At 34.7% G+C, this 24,986-nt stretch overlaps 1 protein-coding gene across 8 annotated transcripts; it reads left to right on the forward strand.

Annotated features, from left to right (window-relative positions):
* Positions 1-2,142: 2,142 nt before the first annotated feature.
* Positions 2,143-24,986, forward strand: slc35d2 (solute carrier family 35 member D2). Of its 8 annotated transcripts, none has more exons than XM_087264172.1 (13): positions 2,143-2,443; positions 2,535-2,568; positions 4,183-4,269; positions 5,037-5,104; positions 6,413-6,484; positions 8,411-8,479; positions 8,570-8,672; positions 12,375-12,467; positions 12,558-12,625; positions 16,061-16,139; positions 19,132-19,214; positions 21,176-21,475; positions 24,848-24,986. In XM_087264172.1, the coding sequence occupies exons 1-12, from the start codon at positions 2,325-2,327 to the stop codon at positions 21,291-21,293; spliced, it is 993 nt and encodes a 330-aa protein (XP_087120298.1). In that variant the 5' UTR covers positions 2,143-2,324; the 3' UTR covers positions 21,294-21,475; positions 24,848-24,986. The 8 variants fall into 8 exon arrangements, with proteins under 8 accessions (XP_087120298.1, XP_087120299.1, XP_087120305.1 ...); XM_087264173.1 differs by having other exon boundaries at positions 21,176-21,422; XM_087264179.1 differs by having other exon boundaries at positions 8,632-8,672.

A 24,986-nucleotide genomic window follows, 5' to 3' on the forward strand; every position in this document is an offset into this window, starting at 1 on the left:
ATTATTAATTTATTAAATTCTATTATCATATTTTGTGAAATAAATAATTAATATGTCAACAACACCTTATATATAATGCAATTTTACAGCTTATATAATATTTAAATGTGTATAATTTAAAGCAGAAACACACTCTCTGTTTGTTGAGTTTGTTTGAACACAGTAATAATGTATTTAATTAATTTGATTATTAAAATGACAAATTCAGGTTTGGTCACATTCAACAGATGAGTATTTGATAATAGTTTATATATATATATATATATATATATATATATATATATATATATATATATATATATATATATATATATATATATATATATATATATTATGTTATTATTATTAATATTATCATGTTGAATAATTGTGGCTCAGTCAGGAGCACTGTGGCCTCACAGCAAGAATGTCACTGGTTCGAGTCCCGGCTGGGTCAGCTGGTGTTTCTGTGTGGAGTTTGCATGTTCTCCCCGTGTTGGCGTGGGTTTCCTCCGGGTGCTCCGGTTTCCCCCACAGTCCAAACACATGCGCTATAGGGGAATTGATGAACTAAAATGGCTGTAGTGAATGAGTGTGTGTGTGTGAGAGAGAATACGTTTGTTTAGGTGTTTCCCAGTACTGGGTTGCAGCTAGAATGTAAACATAAGCTGGAAAAGTTGGCAGAATGGGGAAGAAAGGAGATTTAAGAGACTTTGAACGTGGCATGGTTGTTGCTGCCAGACGGGCTGCTCTGAGTATTTCAGAAACTGCTGATCTACTGGGAATTTCACGCACAACCATCTCTAGGGTTTACAGAGAATGCTCCGACAAAGAGGAAATATCCAGTGAGCGGCAGTTCTGTGGGTGCAAATGTCTTGTTGATGAGGCCAGAGGTAAGAGGAGAATGGCCAGACTGGTTCCAGCTGATAGAAAGGCAACAGTAACTCAAATAAGCACTCGCTACAACCGAGCTCTGCAGAAGAGCATCTCTGAACACACAACACGTCCAACCTTGAGGCGGATGGGCTACAGCAGCAGAAGAGCACACCGGGTGCCGCTCCTGTCAGCTAAGAACAGGAAACTGAGGCTACAATTCACACAGACTCACCAAAACTGGACAATAGAAGATTGGAGAAACGTTGCTGCTCTGATGAGTCTCCATTTCTGCTGACACATTCGGATGCTCGGCTCACAATTTGGCGTTAACAGCATGAAAGCATGGATCATCCTGCCTCGTATCAGCGGCTCAGGCTGGTGGTGGTGGTGTAATGGTGTGGGGGAGATTTTCTTTGGGTCCATTAGTACCAATTGAGCATCAACGCCACAGCCTACCTGAGTATTGCTGCTGACCATGTCCATCCCTTTATGAGCACAGTGTCTCCATCTTCTGATGGCTACTTCCAGCAGGATAACGCAGCATGTCATAAAGCTCATCTTTGCTGATCATCTCAGACTGCTTTCTTGAACATGACGATGAGTTCACTGTACTCAAATGGCCTCCACAGTCACCAGAGCTCAATCCAATAGAGCAGCTTTGGGATGTGGTGGAACGGGTGATTGGCATCATGGATGTGCAGCCGACGAATCTGCCGTAACTGTGTGATGCTATCATTTCAATATGGAGCAAAATCTCTGAGGAATATTTCCAGTAGCTTGTTGAATCTCTGCCATGAAGGATTAAGGCAGATCTGAAGTCAAAAAGGGTCCAACCTGATACTCGTAATGTGTACCTAATAAAGTGGCCGGTGAGTGTATTGTCTGGGTAATAATAATAACAATAATAATGATAACAACACATTTCGAATTTGATAATACTTCTTTTGTTGTTGTTATTACTTTATTTTATTTATTTGTTTATTTGACATCACAATTACACAGGACAACCCAGATGAGGCTTGACATATTACACATAACAATAAAAAGAAAAGAAAATAAACACATATATAATTATAAATCTATCGTTTATTTAATAATATTAATTACATTATATTTTGTTTACATAAACACCTGTAAGACTAAAGCAAAGGCAGCACATTAGTTTTGTTTCACTTTATTACACTCGACCAATCATAAGTCGTTCTCGTGTCGCAAACCCCGCCCTCTTAGCGGCCCCTCCCACCTGTCATGTTAGTCACTACTGTACCAACTCGACCGGTTAAACTCAGTCAAAATGCTAATGTTTAATGATTAACCCGCACATTTACTCGTGTTTGATTGTGTAACATGTCGAGTGTGTACAGACGGACAGGTTGAGGAGGTTAAATTAGTTCCAGACAGCATGTTAACATCAGTCTCCAGCGCTCCAGAGGAAAACCGAGTCTGAGAAACCGAAACCAGAGCAGAAAATGACGGTAAACGACGAAAGTAAACACGGTAGACTCGCGAAGTTCCTCTCCGCCACCTTTTACGCTTTCTGCTCGTTCCTCATCATCGTGATCAACAAAAGTATTTTAACGGAGTATAAGTGAGTCTCAACTTCCGGTTCATGTATTAATATATGGACATATTCATATGAATTAACGTTTTCATGAGGTGTTTGTTTGTTTATGTGACAGGTTTCCCTCGTTTATGTTTCTCGGAATCGGCCAGGTGAGAAACACCTATTATATACATGGATATATTACACAAACACCTATTAACGCGTATATATTAGTGTATATATCTGTAAATTAGCAGATTTCCGTATTGTGTGATTCATATTTTTATTTAATTGTGCTTTTGAATTGCATTATTGAAGCTTAATATTACACAAACACGTATTATATACATGTATACATCACATAAACTGTGTATATATGTGCAAATTAGCAAATTTCCCTATTTTGTTATGCATGTTTTTATTTATTTGCGGTTTTGAATTGCAATTCAAAACCGCAAATAAATAAAAACATGCATAACAAAATAGGGAAATATTACATAAACACTTATCATATACACACATATATCACATAAACAGTGTACATATCTGTTAAGTAGCAGTTTTTCATATTTTGTGATGCATATTTTATTTATTTGTGCTTTTAAATTGCATTATTAGAGCTTAATATTACATAAACACTTATATTATACATGCATACACCACATAAACAGTGTATATCTGTAAATTAGCAGATTTCCCTATTTTGTGATTCAGGTTTTTATTTATTTGTGCTTTTAAATTGGATTATTAGAGCTTAATATTACACAAACACTTGTTATATACATGTATACATCACAAAAACAGTGTATACTCTGTAAATTAGCAGATATCCGTATTGTGTGATTCATATTTTTATTTATTTGTGCTTTTTAATTGCATTATTAGAGCTTAATATTACATAAACACGTATTATATACACATGTATATGTCACATAAACAGTGTATATGTCTGTAAATGACCTGTTTTCTGTATTTTGGTTCATATTTTTGCTTATTTGTGCTTTTGAATTGCATTATTGAAGCTTAATACTACACAAACACTTATTATATACATGTATACATCACATAAACAGTGTATGTCTGTAAATTACCTGTTTTCTGTATTTTGGTTCATATTTTTATTTATTTGTGTTTTTGAATTGCATTATTAGAGCTTAATATTACACAAACACTTATTATATACATGTATATAACACATAAACAGTGTATTTTTCTGTAAATTTTATTTATTTGTGCCTTTGAATTGCATTAAGGGACCTTAATCTTTCTTCCGACGCCGTTTAAACTTTAAAAAGTTGTAAAAAGTGAACATTTTTAATAGTTTAAAGTGATGTATGTGTGCTGGTGTTGTATATTACATTACAAAACCATTGTAAAAGTGTTTTACACACTTATTTCTCTATATATTATTATTTCTTATACATTATACCAGCTCAAACAACTAAAATGTCAATAAAAGTCACTTTGTTAAACTGTAGAGTTGAATTTTCAGCATCACAAGTTGACAAAGCAGAGATTATACTACTAATAATGCCACTCATAACCGTAAATAATCACTTGTGAATCATGAAATATGGAAACAGTTCATTAAAAGATATATTTTACAGTGTATATTACTATTTTAAGCCTACATCTTACTCATTAAAACAACAATAACACATATTTCAGATTACTTTGCATAAAAACTACCCAAGTAACACATTTAGTGACTTAAAATTGTCATATATGACTTTTTTTTCCCTAAATCTGCACCTAAATATGATCATTTTGTTGTCGATTCACAGATGGCAGCTACTATCATCATTCTTTATGCTGCTAAAATGAATAAAACAATTCATTTTCAGGACTTTGACAGAAGTATTGTTGGAAAGGTAAGGCTTTTAATGCGTGTAATTTGCTTTTTAATAATCACATTAGCACACAGATTGGCTTATTTGTAACTTGAGATGTAAGAAGACGTACAGTAAGAAGGCGACATCGTGGCTCAGTGGCTGATAACCTAAAATGATGAACTAAATTGGCAGCAGTGTGTGTGTGTGTGAATGAGTGTGTATGGGTGTTTCCCAGTAATGGGTTGCAGCTGGAAAGTCATCTGCTGCGTAAAACATATGCTGGAATAGTTGCCGGTTCATTCCACTGTGGCGACCCTAGATTAATAAAGGGACTAAGCTGAAGGAAAATGAATGAATGAATATAGAATTTATTTTTGACTCAAACTAGTTGTCTGTGGAATTTATAATGAATATTTTGATTTTATTTGATAAACTTCATATTCATAAATGTAAATGGAATAATTAGAATTAATATATAGACTTGCTGCAGTCTATTAATAGCAAGAAATGTCAAGATACAGTTATAGTTGCAATGGAGTTGAAGTTAATTGAATAGTAAACTTGCTGTCTATTGGGTAGGTTAAATATTATCTTACTTATGCTGACACAGTTTATATTGAAGTTAAGTGTTTTTTATTTATTTTTGAATCTGTAAATTGTTTTGTAATTAATTTATGTTTTTTTCACGTTTTTAGTTGTGTTTGTTTTGCTTGGATGTCTTGTTAAAATTGCATATTTGCTGTTGTTTCAGTTAAAATAATAATAATAATACAGAATAGCTTATTAATTATGATATTTTCCCACAGATCTTTCCTCTACCTCTGCTGTATGTGGGGAATCATGTTACTGGATTGGGAGGAACAAAGAAATTAAGGTAAATAATACAGTAAAAAGACTATAGTTTAGCATAACGATATGGAGTCAGATAAGACTCTAAAGTAATTCACGCAAAAGACACAATGTACACATGCGTAGCCCAATTTACGTGCATGAAATCAAATTCACGTGCGTAAAATATTTATTTATATTCACACAAAAAAATTCACGTGCACAAAATAAAAATACATTTTCATAAAATATGTTTCACAAATGCAAAATATTTGCAAATATATAATGCTGTGTTCACACCAGACGCGGAACGCGCGGATAAATCGCGCTATTCGCGCGTAAATTGCCGCGTAAACATTTGAGTTTACTCGCTTCATTCGCGCGCCTGTGCTTTATGGAGACTGAAAAACAGCGTCGATATGTTTAGGGTAGACTTTGATACGTTGATGGAGACTTTTAGCGGTGCTTCTGACTGAGCCAAGCCCAGTTTGATGACTTGTTGTCGGTGTCGCCTGGAGGATTTGCCCCAGGACACCATCAACAGGTTCTACGTCACAATCACACCCCCACAAGAGCAAGCTTCTGATTGGTTAACGCGGCGCGAATGTACGCTGAAGATCAGATTTTCGAACTCGAGAGATTCGCGCGAAATGCTCGTTAAGCGCGTCAAACGCGCAAACGCTCAATTCGCCTCGTGCGTATCGCGATATTCGCACCGTGCCATTCACGCGTATCACGCCGCAAGATGACTATTCGCGCGTTTGCATTGACTTAACATGTAAATCACTCGCGCTTGATGCGCGTTCCGCGTCTGGTGTGAACGCAGCATAAGAGCATTCAAAAAGTTTTGAATGTTTAAAACTTGCGAGTTCATCTTGAATAAGAATGTGCAAATTCCAGACTCCCCCTGGATACATGTGTGTGCATTTTTGAGACTGTCCTGGCAGAAGCAGGCAACTTGTTCCTTTCAGCCAATCAGATGAGAGCTGTAGTCGATGACACCCACTCTGCGCTCCATTTGCGCAGTCTGTTCCTCTCCAGCATGGCGGATGGAGAAAGAGATGCGCAGGCTTCAAGCAAGAACTATTAAATTCCCTGACGTTCACTGACTAAAAACTTAATTTACATTATATCTATTGAACGTAAACAGGCTGCTGTTGTGCTTTAGTTGCCTAATATGTAAAACATACCCTATCATTCCGTAATAATATAAAAGTAATAATTTTAAATGATGCTTATGAGTTTGTTTAATAAACTAAAAAATTACAACATAAACTAAGTGTTTATTTCGTGTCTTTTGCGTGAATTACTTATATAAAGAGGCCTATGTGATGCATTTTCTCCTGTTTTTCAGCTTACCGATGTTCACTGTGCTCAGAAAATTCACTATTTTACTCACCATGATCATGGAGTCGAGGATACTCAAGTATGTACATTCATTTACAAGTTTAATAATGTGTATAACTATTCATAATGATTTTAAATCATGCCTATAATCATTTAAAATTGTAATTATGCTAAAGATGGTGTAATATTATAATGATAAAACAATACTTTAGTCATACTTTAGTTCTATATGTATTATTTTATTCTGTATTTTTTGATAGCATGGACATTATTTTTATTTTTATTTAAAATGGGGAAGAAATGTTATCAGATAAACAAATATTAGCATTTTACTAAAATCTTTTAACTTATTTTTACCCAATTCAGCAAATCCATAGCTCCAAATTTATATATATATATATATATATATATATATATATATATATATATATATATATATATATATATATATATATATATATATATATAATTATGTAAAATAATTTAATAATGCTTTGACAAGAAATAACAACAAAATTGTTAGGTGTTTCTGCAGCGATTTTGAGTTTAATAATTACAATAACAAATTATATATTATCATGTGACTATATTTTATGCATTACATTCTTATATATTATATTTATTTTAATATTATATTTTGTCATATTAAATACAGTAACATTGTAATGATGCTCAAACTGTGTATTAATACTAACAGCATCGTGTGTGTTTATCTATTGATAATTATATTGTTCATAATAACTAACACTCTTTTGATTTATTAATTACAATCCTTTTTTATGATGTTCTGATATGATGAATTGTGCAGTAATAATAGCATGGCAGTGTTTGTTTATGTATTGATAATCGAGGGATGTAAACAAAAACAATTGTCCTAACGTATCTCCTGTTTTACATTTTTAATTTCTATAGCTATTAAGAATCCAAATAAAGCAACATATTGATAAATAAGGGTTATGGGAGCTGTTTTGGCATTAAATTATGATTGATTTGCCTCTTGTTAGTTATGAAATAGTTTGATAACAAGTGGGAACTGTTTATGGGCCAATAACATGACCACATTGAAACGGTCCATATTAATTATAACTAACAATGACATTTTATTAATATATTTGGAATTATTAAATACAGTAATATTTTAATGATGCACTGATATGATGAACTTTGCATTAATAATAACATGATTGTGTGTGTTTATGTATAGATAATTATATTGATTATAATAATTAACGATTTAATAATATATTTGTATGCATTATTTACAGTAATACTTTAATAATGCTCAGATATGATGAATAATGAACTGTGTGTTAATAATAAGCGGATTGTGTGTGTTGATGTATTGATAATTACATTTATTATAATAACTAACAATTATATTTTAATAACATTTTTAAAACAGTAATTTTTTAATGATGCTCAAATTTAACTGTATAGTAATAATCATGTCTGTGTGTGTTTATGGATTCATAATTATATTGATTATAATTACTAACAATAGTATTTTAATAATATATTTGTCTGTATTAATTGCAGTAATATTTTATTGATGCTCTGATGTGATCAATGGTGAACTGTGCGTTAATAATAACATGATTGTGTGTGTGTTTATTGATAGTTATATTTTAATAATATATTTTGATCACAGTAACATTATAATGATCATCTGATATGATCAGTGATGAACTGTCTATTAAGGACTGTGTGTTTATGCATTGATAATAATATTTATTATAATAATGATATTTTCATAATTTATTTGGATATATTAATTACAGTAATGTGTTAATGATGCTCTGATATGATGAACTGTGTATTAATAATAACAGGATTGTGTGTTTATGCATTGATAAATAATTTGATTATTATTACTAACAATTATAGTTAATAAAATGTTTGGATGTGTTAATTATAGTAATATTTTAATGATGCACTGATACGAGGAACTGTGCATTAATAATAAGAGAATTGTGTGTGTGTGTGTGTGTGTGTTTGATTCATGCAGAAAATCCTTTGCTCCGCCATTGGTCTGCAGTGTTTTGGCTATCGTTCTGGGTGCTTTAATCGCAGCCAGGTACAGTAGATTATTAGACAAAATCAACCGTCAATAATGCAAATAAACACACAGTCTAGTGTATTCATTAACCCCGTCTGAACTCTTCAGCTCGGATCTGTCTTTTAATGCAGAAGGATATACGTTTGTCCTGATGAACGATGTTTTCACAGCTGCCAGTGGAGTTTACACCAAGAAAAAACTGGGAATGGAGGTACGAAAAAAATCAGATGTGCCCACTATTTTCTCTTCCTCAAGTGGTTTTAACCCTTTATGATTTTCTATTTGCTGTTAAGCACAAAAGACCTGTAAAACCTGTAACCATTGACTTCCAAAGTAGCATAAATAAATACTATAGAAGTCAATGGTTACAGATTTTTAGCATTCAAACATTTATGTTTCTTTCTTCTGTTGAATATAAAAAAAGATATTTTGAGGAAAGTTAAACCTGTAATTATTGACTTCTATAGTAGGAAAACAAATACTGTGGAAGTCAATGGCTACAGGTTTTCAAAATTTCAACATCTATGAGTTTCTTTCTTCTGTTGACCATAAAAATAAGATATTTTGAAGAAATCTGAAAACTGGAAACCATTGACTTCCATGGTAGGAAAAACAAATGTTATAGAAGTCAATGGTTACAGAATTTTAGCATTTAAACATTTGTGAGTTTCTTTTTTCTGTTGATTATAAAAAATATATATTTTAAATAAAGATGAAACCTGTAACTATTGACATATATTGTAAGAAAAACAAATACTATACAGGGTTCAACGCTAAGGATTTTTTCAACTGGCCCGATTGGACCAGTGGTTCAGATTTTTACTTGCCCTGCCAAAATTTTCACTGGCCCCACTAAAAAAAAATAAATAAAAATAAAAAGTTAATTGCTATTTATTAGCCACATATATTAAATAATGTGTCACGAAATAATGTTTGTGAATGCAGAATTTAAATGTTTGAAAAATGTTAAAATATTTAGCAGTAAAACATAGCAGTATGGAAAATGCGCAGGTATTTTATTGCAAAACAAAAGGTGGCTGACTTAAAAGTGACAGCAAACTATGCAAAACATCACTTCTTTTTTTTTTCGTGCTGTACCTATTTAAATGTTTCCACAACATTAGAAACAGACGTTTTCTTTTAGCCTCATGATTTGATGTTACGGTCATATTGCCGTCTATTTAAATTTAGTGACAAGGCAGCACTGCCCCGATCGGGCCAGCAACGATTCTGTCTACTGTCCCGAGCATCTCTCACGCTGGCCCTGGGCCATCGGGCAGTCCTTATTGTTGAGCCCTGCTATAGAAGTCAATGGTTACAGGTTTTCAACATTCAAACATTTATGAGCTTCTTTCTTCTGTTGAACATAAAAATAAGATATTTTGAAGAAATCTGAAAACTGGTAACCATTGACTTCCATAGTAGGAAAAACAAATACCATAGAAGTCAATGGTTACAGGTTTTTAGCATTGAAACATTTGTGAGTTTCTTTCTTCTGTTGATTATAAAAAAAGAGATTTTGAATAAAGGTGAAACCTGTAACTATTGACTCCCATAGTAAGAAAAACAAATACTATGGAAGTCAACGGTTACAGGTTTTCAGCATTGAAACCTTAATAAGTTTCTCATGTTCAACACAAAAAATAAAAAGTTATTTTGAAAAAAATCAGAAAACCTGTAACTATTGACTTCCATAGTAGTTTAAAAACAAATAGAGTGAAGTCAATGGCTACAGGTGATATTCAAGCCTTTATGAATTTTTCTTCTGTTAAACAACAAAAGAAGATTTTTTTTAAAGAAAGTTGAAAACTGGTAACCATTGACTTCCATAGTATTTGTTTTTCCTTATATGGAAGTCAATTGGTTACAGGTTTAACTCATAGATGTTTAAATGCTGAAAACCAGTAACCATTGACTTCCATAGTATTTGTTTTTCCTACTACAGCAGTAAATGGTTTTCCTTTTTAAAGCTTGATTCTTCTTTAGTTACATTGTGTACTAAGACTAAATTTCACATTCAGAGATTGATTTAACCCTCCTGTTGACCTATTGGTTTAAAAATGACCCAGGCACCAATTTAACAGCTTGAAGTGTGGTTACTTTTCCTAAAATGATCCCAACATTACAAAAAAATGCAGTTCATTCTGCTGTGACCCCAGATTAACAAAGGGGCTAAGTTCAAAAGAAAATGAACGAATGAACATTAGAAAAAAATGAATCTAATTTTTTATTTTCATATTTTGATGAAGGCTGAAAACATTTAGGGTACAGCGGTTGGCAACCCAGGCCATATGTACCCCTGTATACATTTCTGAAGATTGTGAAATACGTCCCAGGAGCTACGTTTTTTTCCAGTTTTTGTTTTCGCGAATCCACAGTGTACGCTTTTTTAGATCTCAAATTTCTCTCGTGAGTGCCATCGCACCTGCTGTTCTCGTGTAAATCCACCAGAGTCTGCTGTTGACTGACTGACTGACTGACCGATCGCGGTCGCCTGATTTTGACCACATTTATTTTTAGATGTTACCACATTCTCACCGTTATTTACTTGTTTTTTTTTTTTGCCTTTTCTTTTTGTTTAACCTACTTTCTGGAACCGTTCTTCGTCTGACTTAAACACCGTCGTTACTGTCAACTTTACTCTGCATCTCAAATCCTCCAATGTACGTGGCAAGCTACTGGTCAAACTGGTAACAGCAGAAAAGCCGTCCACATAAAGGTAAGCGGTCAGCGATAGCGGAAAAAAAAAAAACAAGCCATCGACGCCATTATACCACCCCCTAGAGTTACTTTTGAAGATGAAATGCAGCCATACATACCTCTGGTTACATAATTTGCACTCTCCAGAAATGTATACGGGGGTACATATTCGAGTGTTATGATTATCAGCGATCTGGCGACTGCAGATCGCTAATAGACTACAAATCCAACATTACATGGACTACAAGTTCCAGTCATGCATCACTCACACACACCTGTTCCTCATTCGGTAGATTACACACACAGCTGGGAGCTGCTCATGAACTAATTACAAGGACTGTATATACGGCTCACTTTGACACTCAGTCTTGTTTAACTGTGTGTGACATTACGACGAGTTTTCCTTGCCGTGTTAGACCCTTGCTTTGTTGTTTTGTTTATTTACATTGTCTGCTGCCTGCTTTTTCACCATCCATTCGCCTGTTTATTGACCACGACTCTGGATAGCCCATATACATCTGTTGACCATTGCTTGCCTGACCATTCTCCTAATAAACCCTGCATTTGGATCTCTGTTGTCAGCATCCCTATTCACATAACAATGAGCCAGTGTTGACGGTTGTCCTGGGGGTCAATTTAAGCTACCAGCTATAAAACCGATATTATACAATAACATTCACAGTGTGTGTGATGAAGATCAGCTTCTTTCTTCATGCTAAGTAAGTTTGAGGATTGAGATTAAATTGATTTTAGAGGTTTAGTGAAGACGGATCATTTTCTATCCAAAGGGCGAACGCTGTATACTGAATTGTAGAAAACAGGAGGGTTAAACTTATTTTTTTTGCCTCAAGCACAATCATTAGGAAAAAAATGTGAACATTATCAGGATCTTACTAAATACCTGTGACTTATTTACTGGTTAGATGATGGCAATTAAGCCGCTGGTTGTCAGCGAGTGATTGATAATTCTCAGAAATCTCCGTAAGTCATGTAACAAGAACTATAGTTATTCTTGACCTTTGACCCGGGCTGCCAGATCAGTTTGATGAATTGGGATTAATGTACAATAGAGTTAAAAACGCACCTGAAAGTCAACATTTAGTGCCAGCTGTGGAGTTTTCCACACCACACCCTATCATTACAGATCAATCAACAGCCAAACCCTGAATGTAAACACATCTCCTCTATTCATTTCACTGTTTGTTGTTTTCAGGGTCTCGGTAAATACGGCGTATTGTTTTATAACGCATTCATTATTATTATACCAACTGTGCTGGCGAGTGCGTATACGGGAGATCTACAGAAGGTGAGTGGCAATGTCAAGAATAAACACACTGATGTGAGAATTTAAGGCAATATATATATAATTTATATTTGTATTTATATTTATTTCCAGGCTCTTACTTATGAAGGATGGCTGTCTTTTACATTTATATTTTATTTTTTACTGTCTTGTGTCATGGGGTAAGTGTTTTTCCTTTTGTAGTTTTTTTTTTAAACACAATAATAATAATATATATAGTTGAAGTCTGAATTATTAGCCCCCCTGTTTATTTTTTCCCAATTTGTTTAATGGAGAGCAGATTTCTACAACACATTTCTAATCATAATAGTTTTATTAACTCATCTCTAATAACGGATTTATTTTCTCTCTGTCATGCTGAAAGAAAATAATATTAGACTAGATATTCTTCAAGACACTTCTATACAGCTTAAAATGACAATTAAAGGCTTAACTAAGGTAACTAGGGTAACTAGGCAGGTTAGGGTAATTAGGCAAGTTATTGTATAATGATGGTTTGTTCTGTAAACTATTGAAAAAAATATAGCTTAAAAGGGCTAATATTATTGACCTTAAAATGGCTTTAAATAAATTAAAAACTGCTTTTATTCTAGCCAAAATAAAACAAATAAGACTTTCTCCAGAAGAACAAATATTATGAGACATACCTTTTCTCTATATTGAGAAAAAGCTCTTGCATATTAATAATTAAAATTAAGTTTTGATATATTTACAGTAATAATTTACTAAATATATTCATGAATCATGACCTTTATTTAGTATCCTAATGGTTTTTAGCATAAAAGAAAAATCTACATAATATTCGTATTTAGCTGAATTGTGGATAAGTGATGGGTCCTTCATGAACGATTTGTTCAATTTGAACGAATCTTCAATATGACTCGGGAACTACGCGCGCGCACATTTGTGCAGGTGGTATCGTTCATTTCAAGTCTTTTGAGTTGTTCATCGCGAAATGGCAGAAGCCAATCATATGGGTTTAGAGCCAGAAAGAGATTTGATCGTTCATCCCTCAAATCCTCTATCGGGTCTGAGTCATTTGTTCATTACGAGCCAATCATATGCGTTTAGAGCTGGAAAAGGAATCGATCCGTTTATCTCTCGAGTCCTCGGGTTTAAGTCATTCTGTCACGTGATGAACGAACGACTCAAGAATTAAAAGACTTGAAAGGTGAACTAATTATCATGGCTCATATCGACTCAGACTGTGTATTTTGATTATATGTGACTGTCAGTGTAACGTGAACAAACCACCGACATTTGAAGACATGAAGAGGTGAGCTGAGCAAAGAGACAACAATACCTTAGACAAAAGAGCAGGTCAACATTGAATTATTATATTCTCCTTCTTATAGTATTCATGACTTATTTGTCATGTGATCAGCCTTTTGGGCTAGTTGTAGATGTGTTTGGAAGCAATTCATAACATTTTAATAATATTTTGGCAAATTGAACCAAATGAACTAAATGACTCGAAAAAAGATTCGTTCATCTCGATGAACGAGACTCAAAGATCCGAGTCAGTAAAATGATCGAATTTCCCATCACTATTGCGCAGGTCCGGATTGACTAATCGGGAGAACCGGGAGAATTACCGGTGGGCCGGTCTGTTTTTTGGCCACGAGGGCCAGTGTCCCTAGCTGCTTGCACTCTCAGCAGTTGTACTTTTTTAATTTATTTGATTATTTGACCATAACCTCACTCTTTTTAATAATTATTTTGCAGCAGCTCCGCTCTTTTTATTTATTTTCTCACAGCCCCGTGAGCAAAATGCACCCCATTCCACCCCAAACAGCGGCACATAGTGAATATTAATTAATATTAATGAATATTACACCTGCTCAATGAAAATCAGATGATTTACTACATTAATAAATCTTAACTTTTAATCTTAACATAACTTGATCAGAAATCTAAAATGGGGAGAAAAAGAGTAGAGTATAAAAAGACTAGACATCAACAGGAGCTGATAACATTGCAGTGCTTATGCACCATCGTGGTCTAGTGGTTAGCACGTTACGCATTGACGCAGCTGACCCGAGTTCGAACCTCACCAGAGTAAAATATGTTTTTTTTTCAGTGTTAAGACATAAAATACAGTTTGGGTTACTTATGTAGGAATACATATTTTTTTGTGTGTGTGTGACGACTGTTACAAAGGACTGCATATCTAAAAAGAATTAATGTTCTCATATTTATGAAAAACATTGGAAGTTCTGAAGCAGCTGTGTCCTTGAAAAAGACGTGTTGGTGTCATTTGAAAGTGAATTGTAAATGACGTTATTTTAATATAGTCAGTCGTCGACTGAGGTGGGCCGGTCTAAGGCTTGAAACTCCAGAGCTAAACAGGAGTCCCACTCCAGCCCTGCTATTGCGCATTAGAATTACACTTTTATTTTATTCTGAACAAAAACTAATTATTTTATTTATTTTTATTGCCATGATATTCAATTTTCAGCTCATTTTCATTTCTGTAGCGCTTTTACAATGTAGATTGTGTCAAAGCAGCTTCACATAGAAGATTATAGTGAACTGAAACAGTGTCAGTCCAGTATTCAGAGTTTAAGTTCAGTTCAGTGTGGTTCAATATTCACAGGAGGTAGTTTTAATGTGCATAAATCATATATAGAACAATAATAGTTTGATGACAATATAAATCTGGCCACGGAGCACTCATTAATTATGATCTGAAGTTATATAATTATACTTTCACCCATTCAACAACAGGATTTTCAGGATTTCAAACTGAATCATATTTAATGACTACTTATGCTTTGATATATTTTATTACTCACAGCTCAGAACAACTCTGACATGAAAATCCTCCATCATTAACCCATGTTTGACATTTCATTTCCACTAAAGATAAAAAGAGTTCACACTGAGCTGATGATTGATTTATAAAGTGTGTTTGGCATGCTGTCCCAGGAGAGAGCCCTGAGCTCATAAGATCCTCAAGTTCGGGGCTCCCTCCCGTTTGCAAGGCGAGAGGGGAGTTTGAGCTCAGGTAGATCTGGAAAACTACCATGCTGTAGCAGCATTAAATTAATTAAATTAAGCTGCATGTTTTTGGACGGGGAACTGAGGAACCCGGGGGAAACCCACGTGAGCACGGGGAGAACGTGTAAACTATGCACAGAAATGTCAACTGGCTTGGTAAGGACTAGAACCAGTGACGTTCTTGCTGAAAGGCAACAGTGCTAACCACTGGCCCAACGTGCCACCCATCTAGGAAAGGAGGAGGAGTAGGGGTGGGAGGGGAAGATGGCTGTGATATGGAACTATTTATAGTGACTTAGGAATCGTCTGATTGGTCAATCATGGCTAATGCAGGACCAGCTGTGGTCAATCATAATCATGTGATCCTCTTGAAATTAGTTTATAAATAAACTTCAGTTATTATAATCATTTTATACCGTTTACCACAACATTATTAATGATATTTTGGTTCTTTTTCACATGTTTCCCAAGTGCTGTTTAGTTGCTCAGCATATTCTGCTTAGTTTTAATAGCTTTATGAGTTAAACAGCACTGGGAAAACATTATAAAGATGTCCTGATCTGCATGTAGTAATTGTGATCTTTTCCTTATTTCAGGTTCATTTTGATGTATTCAATCATCCTCTGCAGTTACTACAACACAGCATTAACCACCACAGTCGTCGGTGCAATTAAAGTACGTTCACTAATTATGCACACTTGTTTTTATATAATAATATGTGTCCCATAATCACAAAACTAATCTTAAGGGCTCAATTTATTTATTTTTTCAAACTGAGACATCATCGAAAAGCAGAATAAATAGCTTCTACGTGATGTTTGGTTTGTTAGGATGGACAATATTCAGCCGAAACGATTGAAGGTTACTGTGTTACTGAATTACTGCGAGAGAAAACCTTAAGGTTGAAATCACAAATATTTAAGGTTTAATAAATTTACAGTAGGATTATACAAAATATCTTCAAGAAATCAGATTTTTACTTAGTACCCTAATCTTTTTTGGCATTTAAAATATTGATTTCGTTTTAGAGCTGGGAGAAGATTATTTGCATTTAAAATAAACTTTTGTTTTGACATTATAAATGCACACATATTTATTGATTATGTATATGTGATACACACACACATACACTACCTGAAAAAAGTCTTGGACCCCTGTAGTAAGAGCAACAAATAATAGCTGGACTTCTAGTTGATCGTATGTAAAAGTGTCAGAAGGTGGATTTCTCTGCTGAATCATCTGTTGATCTGCATCCCAATCATCACCAACACTGAAGAAGACCTTCTGGAGCCAAGATTCTCATAGCAATCAGTCAAGTTTGGTGAAGGAGAAATCATGGTTTGGGGTTCATTCAGTATGGAGAGATCTGCAGTGGATGATCAACATCAACAGCCTGAGGTATCAAGACATCTGTGCTGCCCATTACATTACAAACCACAGCAGAGGGACGATTCTCCAGCAGGATAGCGCTCCTTCTCATACTTCAGCCTCCACATCAAACCTCCTGAAAGCAGAGAAGGTCAAGCTGCTCCAGGATTGGCCAGCCCAGTCACCTGATATAAACATTATTGAGTTAAGATGAAGGAGGAGGCGTTGAAGATCAACACAGAGAGTCTTGATGAACTCTGGGAGTCCTGCTGAAGGCTTTCTTCTTCATTCCAGATGACTTTATTAATCAGTGATTTGAGTCATGTCAGAGATGTATGGATGCAGTCCTCCAAGCTCATGATGGAGTCAGACACAATATTCATTCTGTCTCCACTGCAGCAGGACTTTATATTCTATACTGGACATTATTTCTGTTCAGTGATGAGACTTTAGTCTGAGCAGAGTCAGACCGCACTGTCCTCATCAAATCAGTCAACATCAAGACATGATCAGATTTTATTGAGCTCAAATAAGCAAAATCTAGAGGCCTTCACCTTTCATAGAGACACTTCTGACACCCAATCATCAACTAGAAGTCAAGTTAATATCTGCTGTTACTAAAACTTGAATAGGCAACAAGACTTTTTTTAGGTAGTATTTAAAAAAACAGTAGAGATGCACTACCTTAAAAATATGAAATTATGAATTCTTTATTCATTCATTTATTTTCCTTCGGGTTAGTCCCTTTATTGATGAGGGGTCACCACAGTGGAATCAACCGCCAACTTATCCAGCATATGTTTTACACAGCGGATGCCCTTCAGGCTGCAACCCATCACTGCACTGTAAAACCCAATAAGTTAAGGTAACACAAACCATTTGAGGAAACCGATTGCAATAAACTATTAAAGTTCAAAAGCTAACCCTAATGAGTCCTGTGAACTTAATCCATTCGAGTAAACAAAGCAATTTGGGCAAAGTAAAACCCAACAACTGAAGAGAAATCAAACCAACTGAGTACTGTAAAACCCAATAAGTTTAGGCAACTCAAACCGCGAGGAAGCTGATTGCTACAAACCATTATGATTCCTGTGAACTTACTCCATTTAAGTTGAAGTAATGAGGTAATGAGGTATTTAATTAACCCATTACCATCAACACTGAGTTCAAAACTCTTTCAAATTTGTAGAATTAACTTTCTGTCAATTTTGAGTTAACTACACTCTTTTCATAAAGTTGACGGTTGAGTTTTACAGTGTGGGAAACACCCATACACTCTCATTCACAAACATACACTATGGACAATTTAGCTTACCAAATTCCCCAATTCCTTCGGGAAACCGGAGCACCCGGAGGAAACCCACACCAACACAGGGAGAACATGCAAACTCCACACAGAAATGCCAACTGACCCAGCCAGGGCTCGAACCAGCGACCTTCTTGCAGTGAGGTGATCATGCTACCCACTGCACCACCGTGACGCCCTGAATTCTTTATTAATTAATTAAATAGAGCTATTCATTTCATCTAGTGAAATTATTCTCGATATTGGAATATACAGTTAAAGTCAGAATTTTTAGCCTCCCTGAACTCTGCTTATTTTTTTCCCCAATTTCTGTTTAACGGAGATTTCTCCAACACATTTCTAATCATAATAGTGTAAATAACTCATCTCTAATAACTGATTTATTTTCTCTTTGTCATGATGACAGTAAATAATATTAGACTAGATATTCTTCAAGACACTTCTATACAGCTTAAAATGACATTTAAAGGCTTCACTAGGTTAACTAGGCAGTTTAGGGTAATTAGGCAAGTTACTGTATAATGATGGTTTGTTCTGTAGACTATTGAAAAAATATAGCTTAAAGGGGCTAATAATATTGTCCTTAAAATGGCTTTAAAAAAATTTTAAACTGCTTTTATTCTAGCCAAATTAAAACAAAAAAGACTTTCTCCAGAAGAAAAAATATTATCAGACATACTGTGAACATTTACTGAATCTGAGAATTCAAAGGAGGGCTAATAATAATAATAATAATAATAATATTAATAATTCTGACCTCAACTGTATATTGTAGAAAAACTAAATGTTTTCCCCCGATATCCTGCAGCCTTAATATGTCATTTAAACTCAAATATTATTATACAAAAACACCCATGAGACTTACTTTTGTGCTCCAAATATTGAAAGTAATAATGTAACAGTTTAATCTTAATCATACTGTGATCTCTGGAAGATGTGATTTAAGATTTCATGTTAGTTTTGATGAGTGTTTGTTTGTTTTGTTCCTGTCAGAATGCTGGTGTGATGTACATCGGCATGTTTGTCGGTGGAGACTACATCTTCTCATGGCCAAACTTTATAGGCTTGAATATATGGTAGGAAACTTGATTTTATTTGGTAACACTTTAAAATAATCCATTAGTTAATGTATTTACTAACACAAACAATCAGTAACACTTTTATTAGTGTTCATTTATATTGTCATTAGATAACAATTTACTAACCATGGTTTCCGCTATATTCATTCTTCCATGGCGGGGCGCCACACCAAAATTGAACCAGCCACAGCCACATTACATCTTCTCATTCAAAACATTTGATTTTTTTAATAGCGGGTGATAATCGCACCAAAACATATTAAAAGTTACGCGAATTATAACAGCGCGAGCATTTCTGTAACCGTAGTAGTGCTGTGCGTCATTTCTTTAAATCTTCAAGGTTATGACTGGCTGACTGACAGATGCGCGAGGCCAGCAAACACGACATATAGCCGTTTCACTTTACTTCAGGACGCATTAATGCTGCTCTGCAGGTCTATTAGAGACATTCATGAATATTCCTAGCAAATCTAATAAATGCTGCAGACATACTCGTTACATAAACGCACTAAATCGCACTTCAGCAGCGTTCATTTGAGAGCGCACAAGAAGATCTGCGCGCTCTTGAAGTGGCTCATATTTGAGGGGGCGTGCAAGAAGTTTTGTGCACGAGCAGAGGAAATCGGTGCAAGCAAAGAGATCCGCATGCTGTAGACGATTACATAAACACAATCTCAACTTCTTGCGCTCACGACATTTGTCATTGAAATAACGCCACAGGTAGTTGGTAGATCTGTGTAAAATAAAAAGGCCTGCCCCCACAGCTGGAAAAAATCCTAGAGGAAACACTGCTAACACAAACAAACATAAGTAATAGATTTATTACAGTGCTCTTTCATATTCCCGTTAGATAACATGAAGTTAATTAACGTGAGTTAACGTGTACTAATGTAAACAAGCACGATTTTAACAATGCATTAATACATGTGGAACTATGATTGATAAATTGTAACACGGGGAAACAAATAGACAACTGAGTTTGGATTCACTTGCAGGTTTATTTGGATAGTCAGGCAAGCAATGGTCAATACGGGTGCGAACAGATGTATAGAGGCAGTCCAGAATCGTAATCAGATAACAGGCGAGAGGTCATAAGGCAGGTGGCAGACTAGGACAAACGGCTAACAAGGTTAAGGTCTAAACACAGGAAAACAAGACAAGGGCTGCGTCCGAAAGTGCATACTTCCATACTATATAGTACGCTAAAATCAGTATGCGAGCCGAGTAGTATGTCCGAATTCTTAGAATTGGAAAATCAGTATGCGAGAAGTACCCGGAGGACTTCCGGCGAGATTCTGGAGTGCGCATCCCATGCACGCTGCGCTATCCCATGATGCCCCGCTAGAGAATTCATGAATGGAAGTGAAGCTTCACAACTGACGCAGGTAGGTCATGTGACCATGACAAAATGACGGATGTAGTACGTCCGAATTCCATTCATACTTTTCACATTCATACTGTATAGAACGTACTTTTCTAATGGCCGAGTAATACGTTTAAATTCAAATGCAGTACCTACTGAGTAGTAGGCGAATTCGGACGCAGCCGATGATAACACGTTGTAATGTCACTTTACAGCTAACAAGACTCAGCAATGGGAGTGAGTGTGTGTGCTGCTTAAATAGTGTGTGTAATCAGTCTCCGACAATGCTCAGGTGGTGCGAGTGTAATCAGTCTAGATGAGGAAGCATGTGTGAATGTTAGAGGAGTGCATGTATGAAAATGTAGTCCAGAAATGGCGGATTTGTAGTCCATAAGTTATTGTGAGATGCAGCGATCTTATGAAGTACGATCGCTGGTAATCGTGACATAAATGCTGTCAGAGAATATTCATAATCAGTTAATATAAGTAAACTAACAGACCGTTATTTTAAAGTGTTACCAATTTATTTGACCTCCTTAAAGTCTGAATGTACAGTTACTTCTGAATGTTTTTCATTGTGTTTTTCTGTTTTCAGCATCTCGGCTGGGTTAGTTTATTCCTACATCACATTAAGCTCTGCAGAAACCAACACAAAACCAGCAGAGGAGAAAATAACGGTTCATATTACAGAGAACACTCTGCTGAAAACATGACTGTCAGTGCTCAAACCCACACACAGATCAAACGGCAGTGTTTTCCTGAAGGCAGTGTTTGTGTTTGTGCTGAAGGAATCGCTGCTTCAGTCGTTTACATACTTACTACCGTTAAACACTTCTGGATTAGTACCATTATTCATGTTTTTATATAAGTCTCATCTGCATTTATTAGATCTGAAGTACTGCACAAATAGTACAAATCTGAAATATTTTGAACATAAGTATTTTTTTTATTTTAATATATTTTAAAAAGTAATTTATTGGGGCAATGCAGTGGCGCAGTAGATAGTGCTGTGTGTTTGCATGGGTTTCCCCCACAGTCCAAAGACATGCGGTACAGGTGAATTGGGTAGGCTAAATTGTCCATAGTATATGATGTGTGTGGATGTTTCCCAGTGATGGGTTGCGGCTGGAAGGACATCCGCTGTGTAAAACATATGCTGGATAAGTTGGCGGTTCATTCTGCTGTGGTGACCCCAGATTAATAAAGGGACTAAGTCAAAAAGAAAATGAATGAATGAATTCATAGCATTTATAGCAGATTTGGCATGCTGTACCAGTTTGGGCGATGGAGATTTCAGCTAGAGGGTGAGTGTCAAGTTAGGCGAGACTCTTGCGTGAGTCAATGCTCGAGGAACACTCCTACTAGAGATAGAGCAGGGAGTGACAGCGCTCTATATAAATATATATCTAAAAACAAAAATCCATATATATATATATATATATATATATATATATATATATATATATATATATATATATATATATATACATATATACATATATACATATATATATATATATATACATATATATATATATATATATATATATATATATACAGGCCTTTATATTAACTTTTTTAATCACCGGCCACTGTGGCTAGTAGTTTTCCAATGTTACTAGCCACGCTGCATTTTCACTAGCCACAATTTTGTTGTTGGGAAAATATATTTGACATGCATAAATTTGACGTTTACACGCTAAAATTACTTGATTTAAATTGTGTGTTATGTCCACATGTGTCCTCATTCATTTCACTTTTTGTGTGTCGAGTATGAGCTTGCTCAATGAGCATGAGCAAATGGGTCATGGTTTCATAGTGTTATACTGCAATTAGTTTTTATTTCACAATGCTTTTTTTAGAGCTCAAAATTAACGATTTACCAAATTTATCTCAATAACCACACTAAACAATAATTATTACTTAGCCACAAATTTTTTATGTGTCAAAACAAGCAAAATATAGCTGTATACTATACTTTTTATGTAACAAAACATTTCTTAAAGAAAGAAAAGCAATTGACTTTTAAAAAATAACTATTGTCATGTCTCAAAGATAAGCACGGTAATCTGTTGTGGCTAAAGATCTCTCGGATCACCAGTAACTGCACATAAATGGAGAGTTCATCTCCCATTAAAGCAATGTTGTAAAAAAACGATAATTAAACCATTTTAACAAAAATAAAAGCAAATAAAACCGTAAGCAAATGAAAGAGGGTAAAACATAGCGTATGTGATAATAAAAGGATGATCACATGCTCACGGTTAACTTTAGGCCATTTAATAATCTGTTTAAAGTGAAAGCAACCGCTGCTGCTTACAAAAAGACACATTTTGAGCTCTTAAAAGCATCAGGACTGTGGAGGCATGTTCATCACTATTTGTCTAGTTTATTTGAAAGAGAACCGATGACAGTTGCGTTTCCAGAACCTGTTTCAGACACGTTTGCTACACGATTCGGAAGCGCGCACGTGCTTTAAGAAGTGGCACACATCACATCAGCTGTTAGCACGAGTGATCATCATCCTCTCATTCAGTATTCACTTGCTTTCTTCTGCTCGCGTGAACAATTATTTTACTTCTCGATTCTACGATCACATTTGCACGCATTTTGGACCATCCTTATATTGTTGAACTCTGCTTTTAGAAAGACTACATTTTAAAAATTATTTTCAACCAGCCAAAGTGGCTAGTGGGATTGGCTGTCTAATACGCCAAAGCTGAAATCTACTTGCAATTGGCGGGTGTTAATGTAAAGCCCTTGTGTGTATATATATATATATATATATATATATATATATATATATATATATATATATTAGGGTTGTAACAATATACCGGTATGACGGTCTACCACGATTTGAACGTGCACGATTATCATACCATGAACAATTGCATATCAACGGTTTAACCCTTAAAGACCGAGACAGCCGCCCGCGGCTAAAAATAAGTATAGCTCTTAAATGTTTAAAAACTTTTGATCCGCTGATCTGATTCATACAATTCAAAGATTGGCATAAAGAAGAGAATCTCAGCTTTCCAGTGATGTATCACATAACATTCGCGGACTTTCAGAGGCTCCGGAATCAGTGCGGTTATGTCATCAACATTTGACAACGCTGATTTGACAAAGAAACGCTCGTCACTGTGTCTCCGGACAAATCAGACACGATACATTGATGCATTGTCCCTCCTCCATGCCCAGATTGGTTCAAACTCGCTATATCACAACCAATAAGCATAGGTTTCGCTTTTGTTTGTGGACCAAGCTTTTTGAACAACACGGAATGAGAGATAGGCATACATTTCTGCGCGGCTAAATAAAACGCAAAAAAAAAAAAAGTTTTGCATGAAATAATTCTCATACTAAGTACTTTTGCATGCACAGCAGCACAGAAACATGACAAAACAGTGACACAGCAAAGACGAACTGCTGCTCTTGCTGTATTCAAAAGACGCAAATGAAGGTGCAGCTGTTTGTCTGCATTGCAAACAACCATATCCAAATCCATATCGATAGACAACCATATCCATGCTGGCACATAAAACCTAAGGATGTTCCATATTGAATCTAGTTTCGTTATGTAACTATTTATAGTATAGTAAATATTTATATCTATTTTTTACTGAGGATTTGCACCATGTTTATTTGGACATTATTTGGACTTTGACACATTATTTATTATTTTCTTATTTTTATTTGTTCATTGTAAGTGGTGTTGTTTATAGTAACTAAAAATATATTATTTGGAAAAAGTCAAATTTGCTTCACTGTTCTATTATTTTGTAACATTTGTAACATACCGCGAAACCGTCAAACCGTGGTATTGTTTTAGACGATTATCATACCGTGAAAAATTCATACCGTTACAACCCTAATATATATATATATAAATTGTTTAAAAATTAACTTTTAAAATATATTCCAATATCACATGCTAAAAATCCAGTTTTGAAATCAGAAAGTTACATTTTTAAATATATGTAAATGTATTTTATATTTTAATATATATATATATATGGCTGATATTTTGTAAAAATATGATTTTGGAAAATTAGATTTTGAAATCATGGAAATGTATGACATTTAAAAAATATTTAAATAGAAAAATATTTTAAACAGTAAGAATTATGCAAAAAAATTCAGATTTGAAACCAAAAATAAACGTTAACATATATACTCAAAAAGACATTTTAAATATAGTTATTATAATAGTTATTTAAATATTAAAAATATGTTTAACAATGTACATTAAGCTTTACTCTAGATCAAATGAATGCAGGTTCGGTGACCAGAAAAGAAATAAAAACATAAAAAATGGTACTAGTCTTAACTGTTTTGACCGGTGTACTGTTTCATGTTACACATTTTATAACTTATTAAAATAAAGCAAACCTGAGGACCAA

Source organism: Danio rerio, chromosome 8 (genome assembly GCF_052040795.2).
Source record: "Danio rerio strain M-AB ecotype USA chromosome 8, GRCz13ab, whole genome shotgun sequence".
NCBI classification, from domain to species: Eukaryota; Metazoa; Chordata; class Actinopteri; order Cypriniformes; family Danionidae; genus Danio; species Danio rerio.

What these genes read in the sequence shown, in the direction of transcription:
- slc35d2 (XM_087264172.1), top strand. Translation starts at nt 2,325, where the DNA reads ATGACGGTAAACGACGAAAGTAAACACGGTAGACTCGCGAAGTTCCTC. An exon ending in TGTTTCTCGGAATCGGCCAG is followed by an intron (nt 2,569 to 4,182) that starts GTGAGAAACACC and finishes GTCGATTCACAG; the next exon opens with ATGGCAGCTACTATCATCAT. An exon ending in ATGGAGTCGAGGATACTCAA is followed by an intron (nt 6,485 to 8,410) that starts GTATGTACATTC and finishes TGATTCATGCAG; the next exon opens with AAAATCCTTTGCTCCGCCAT.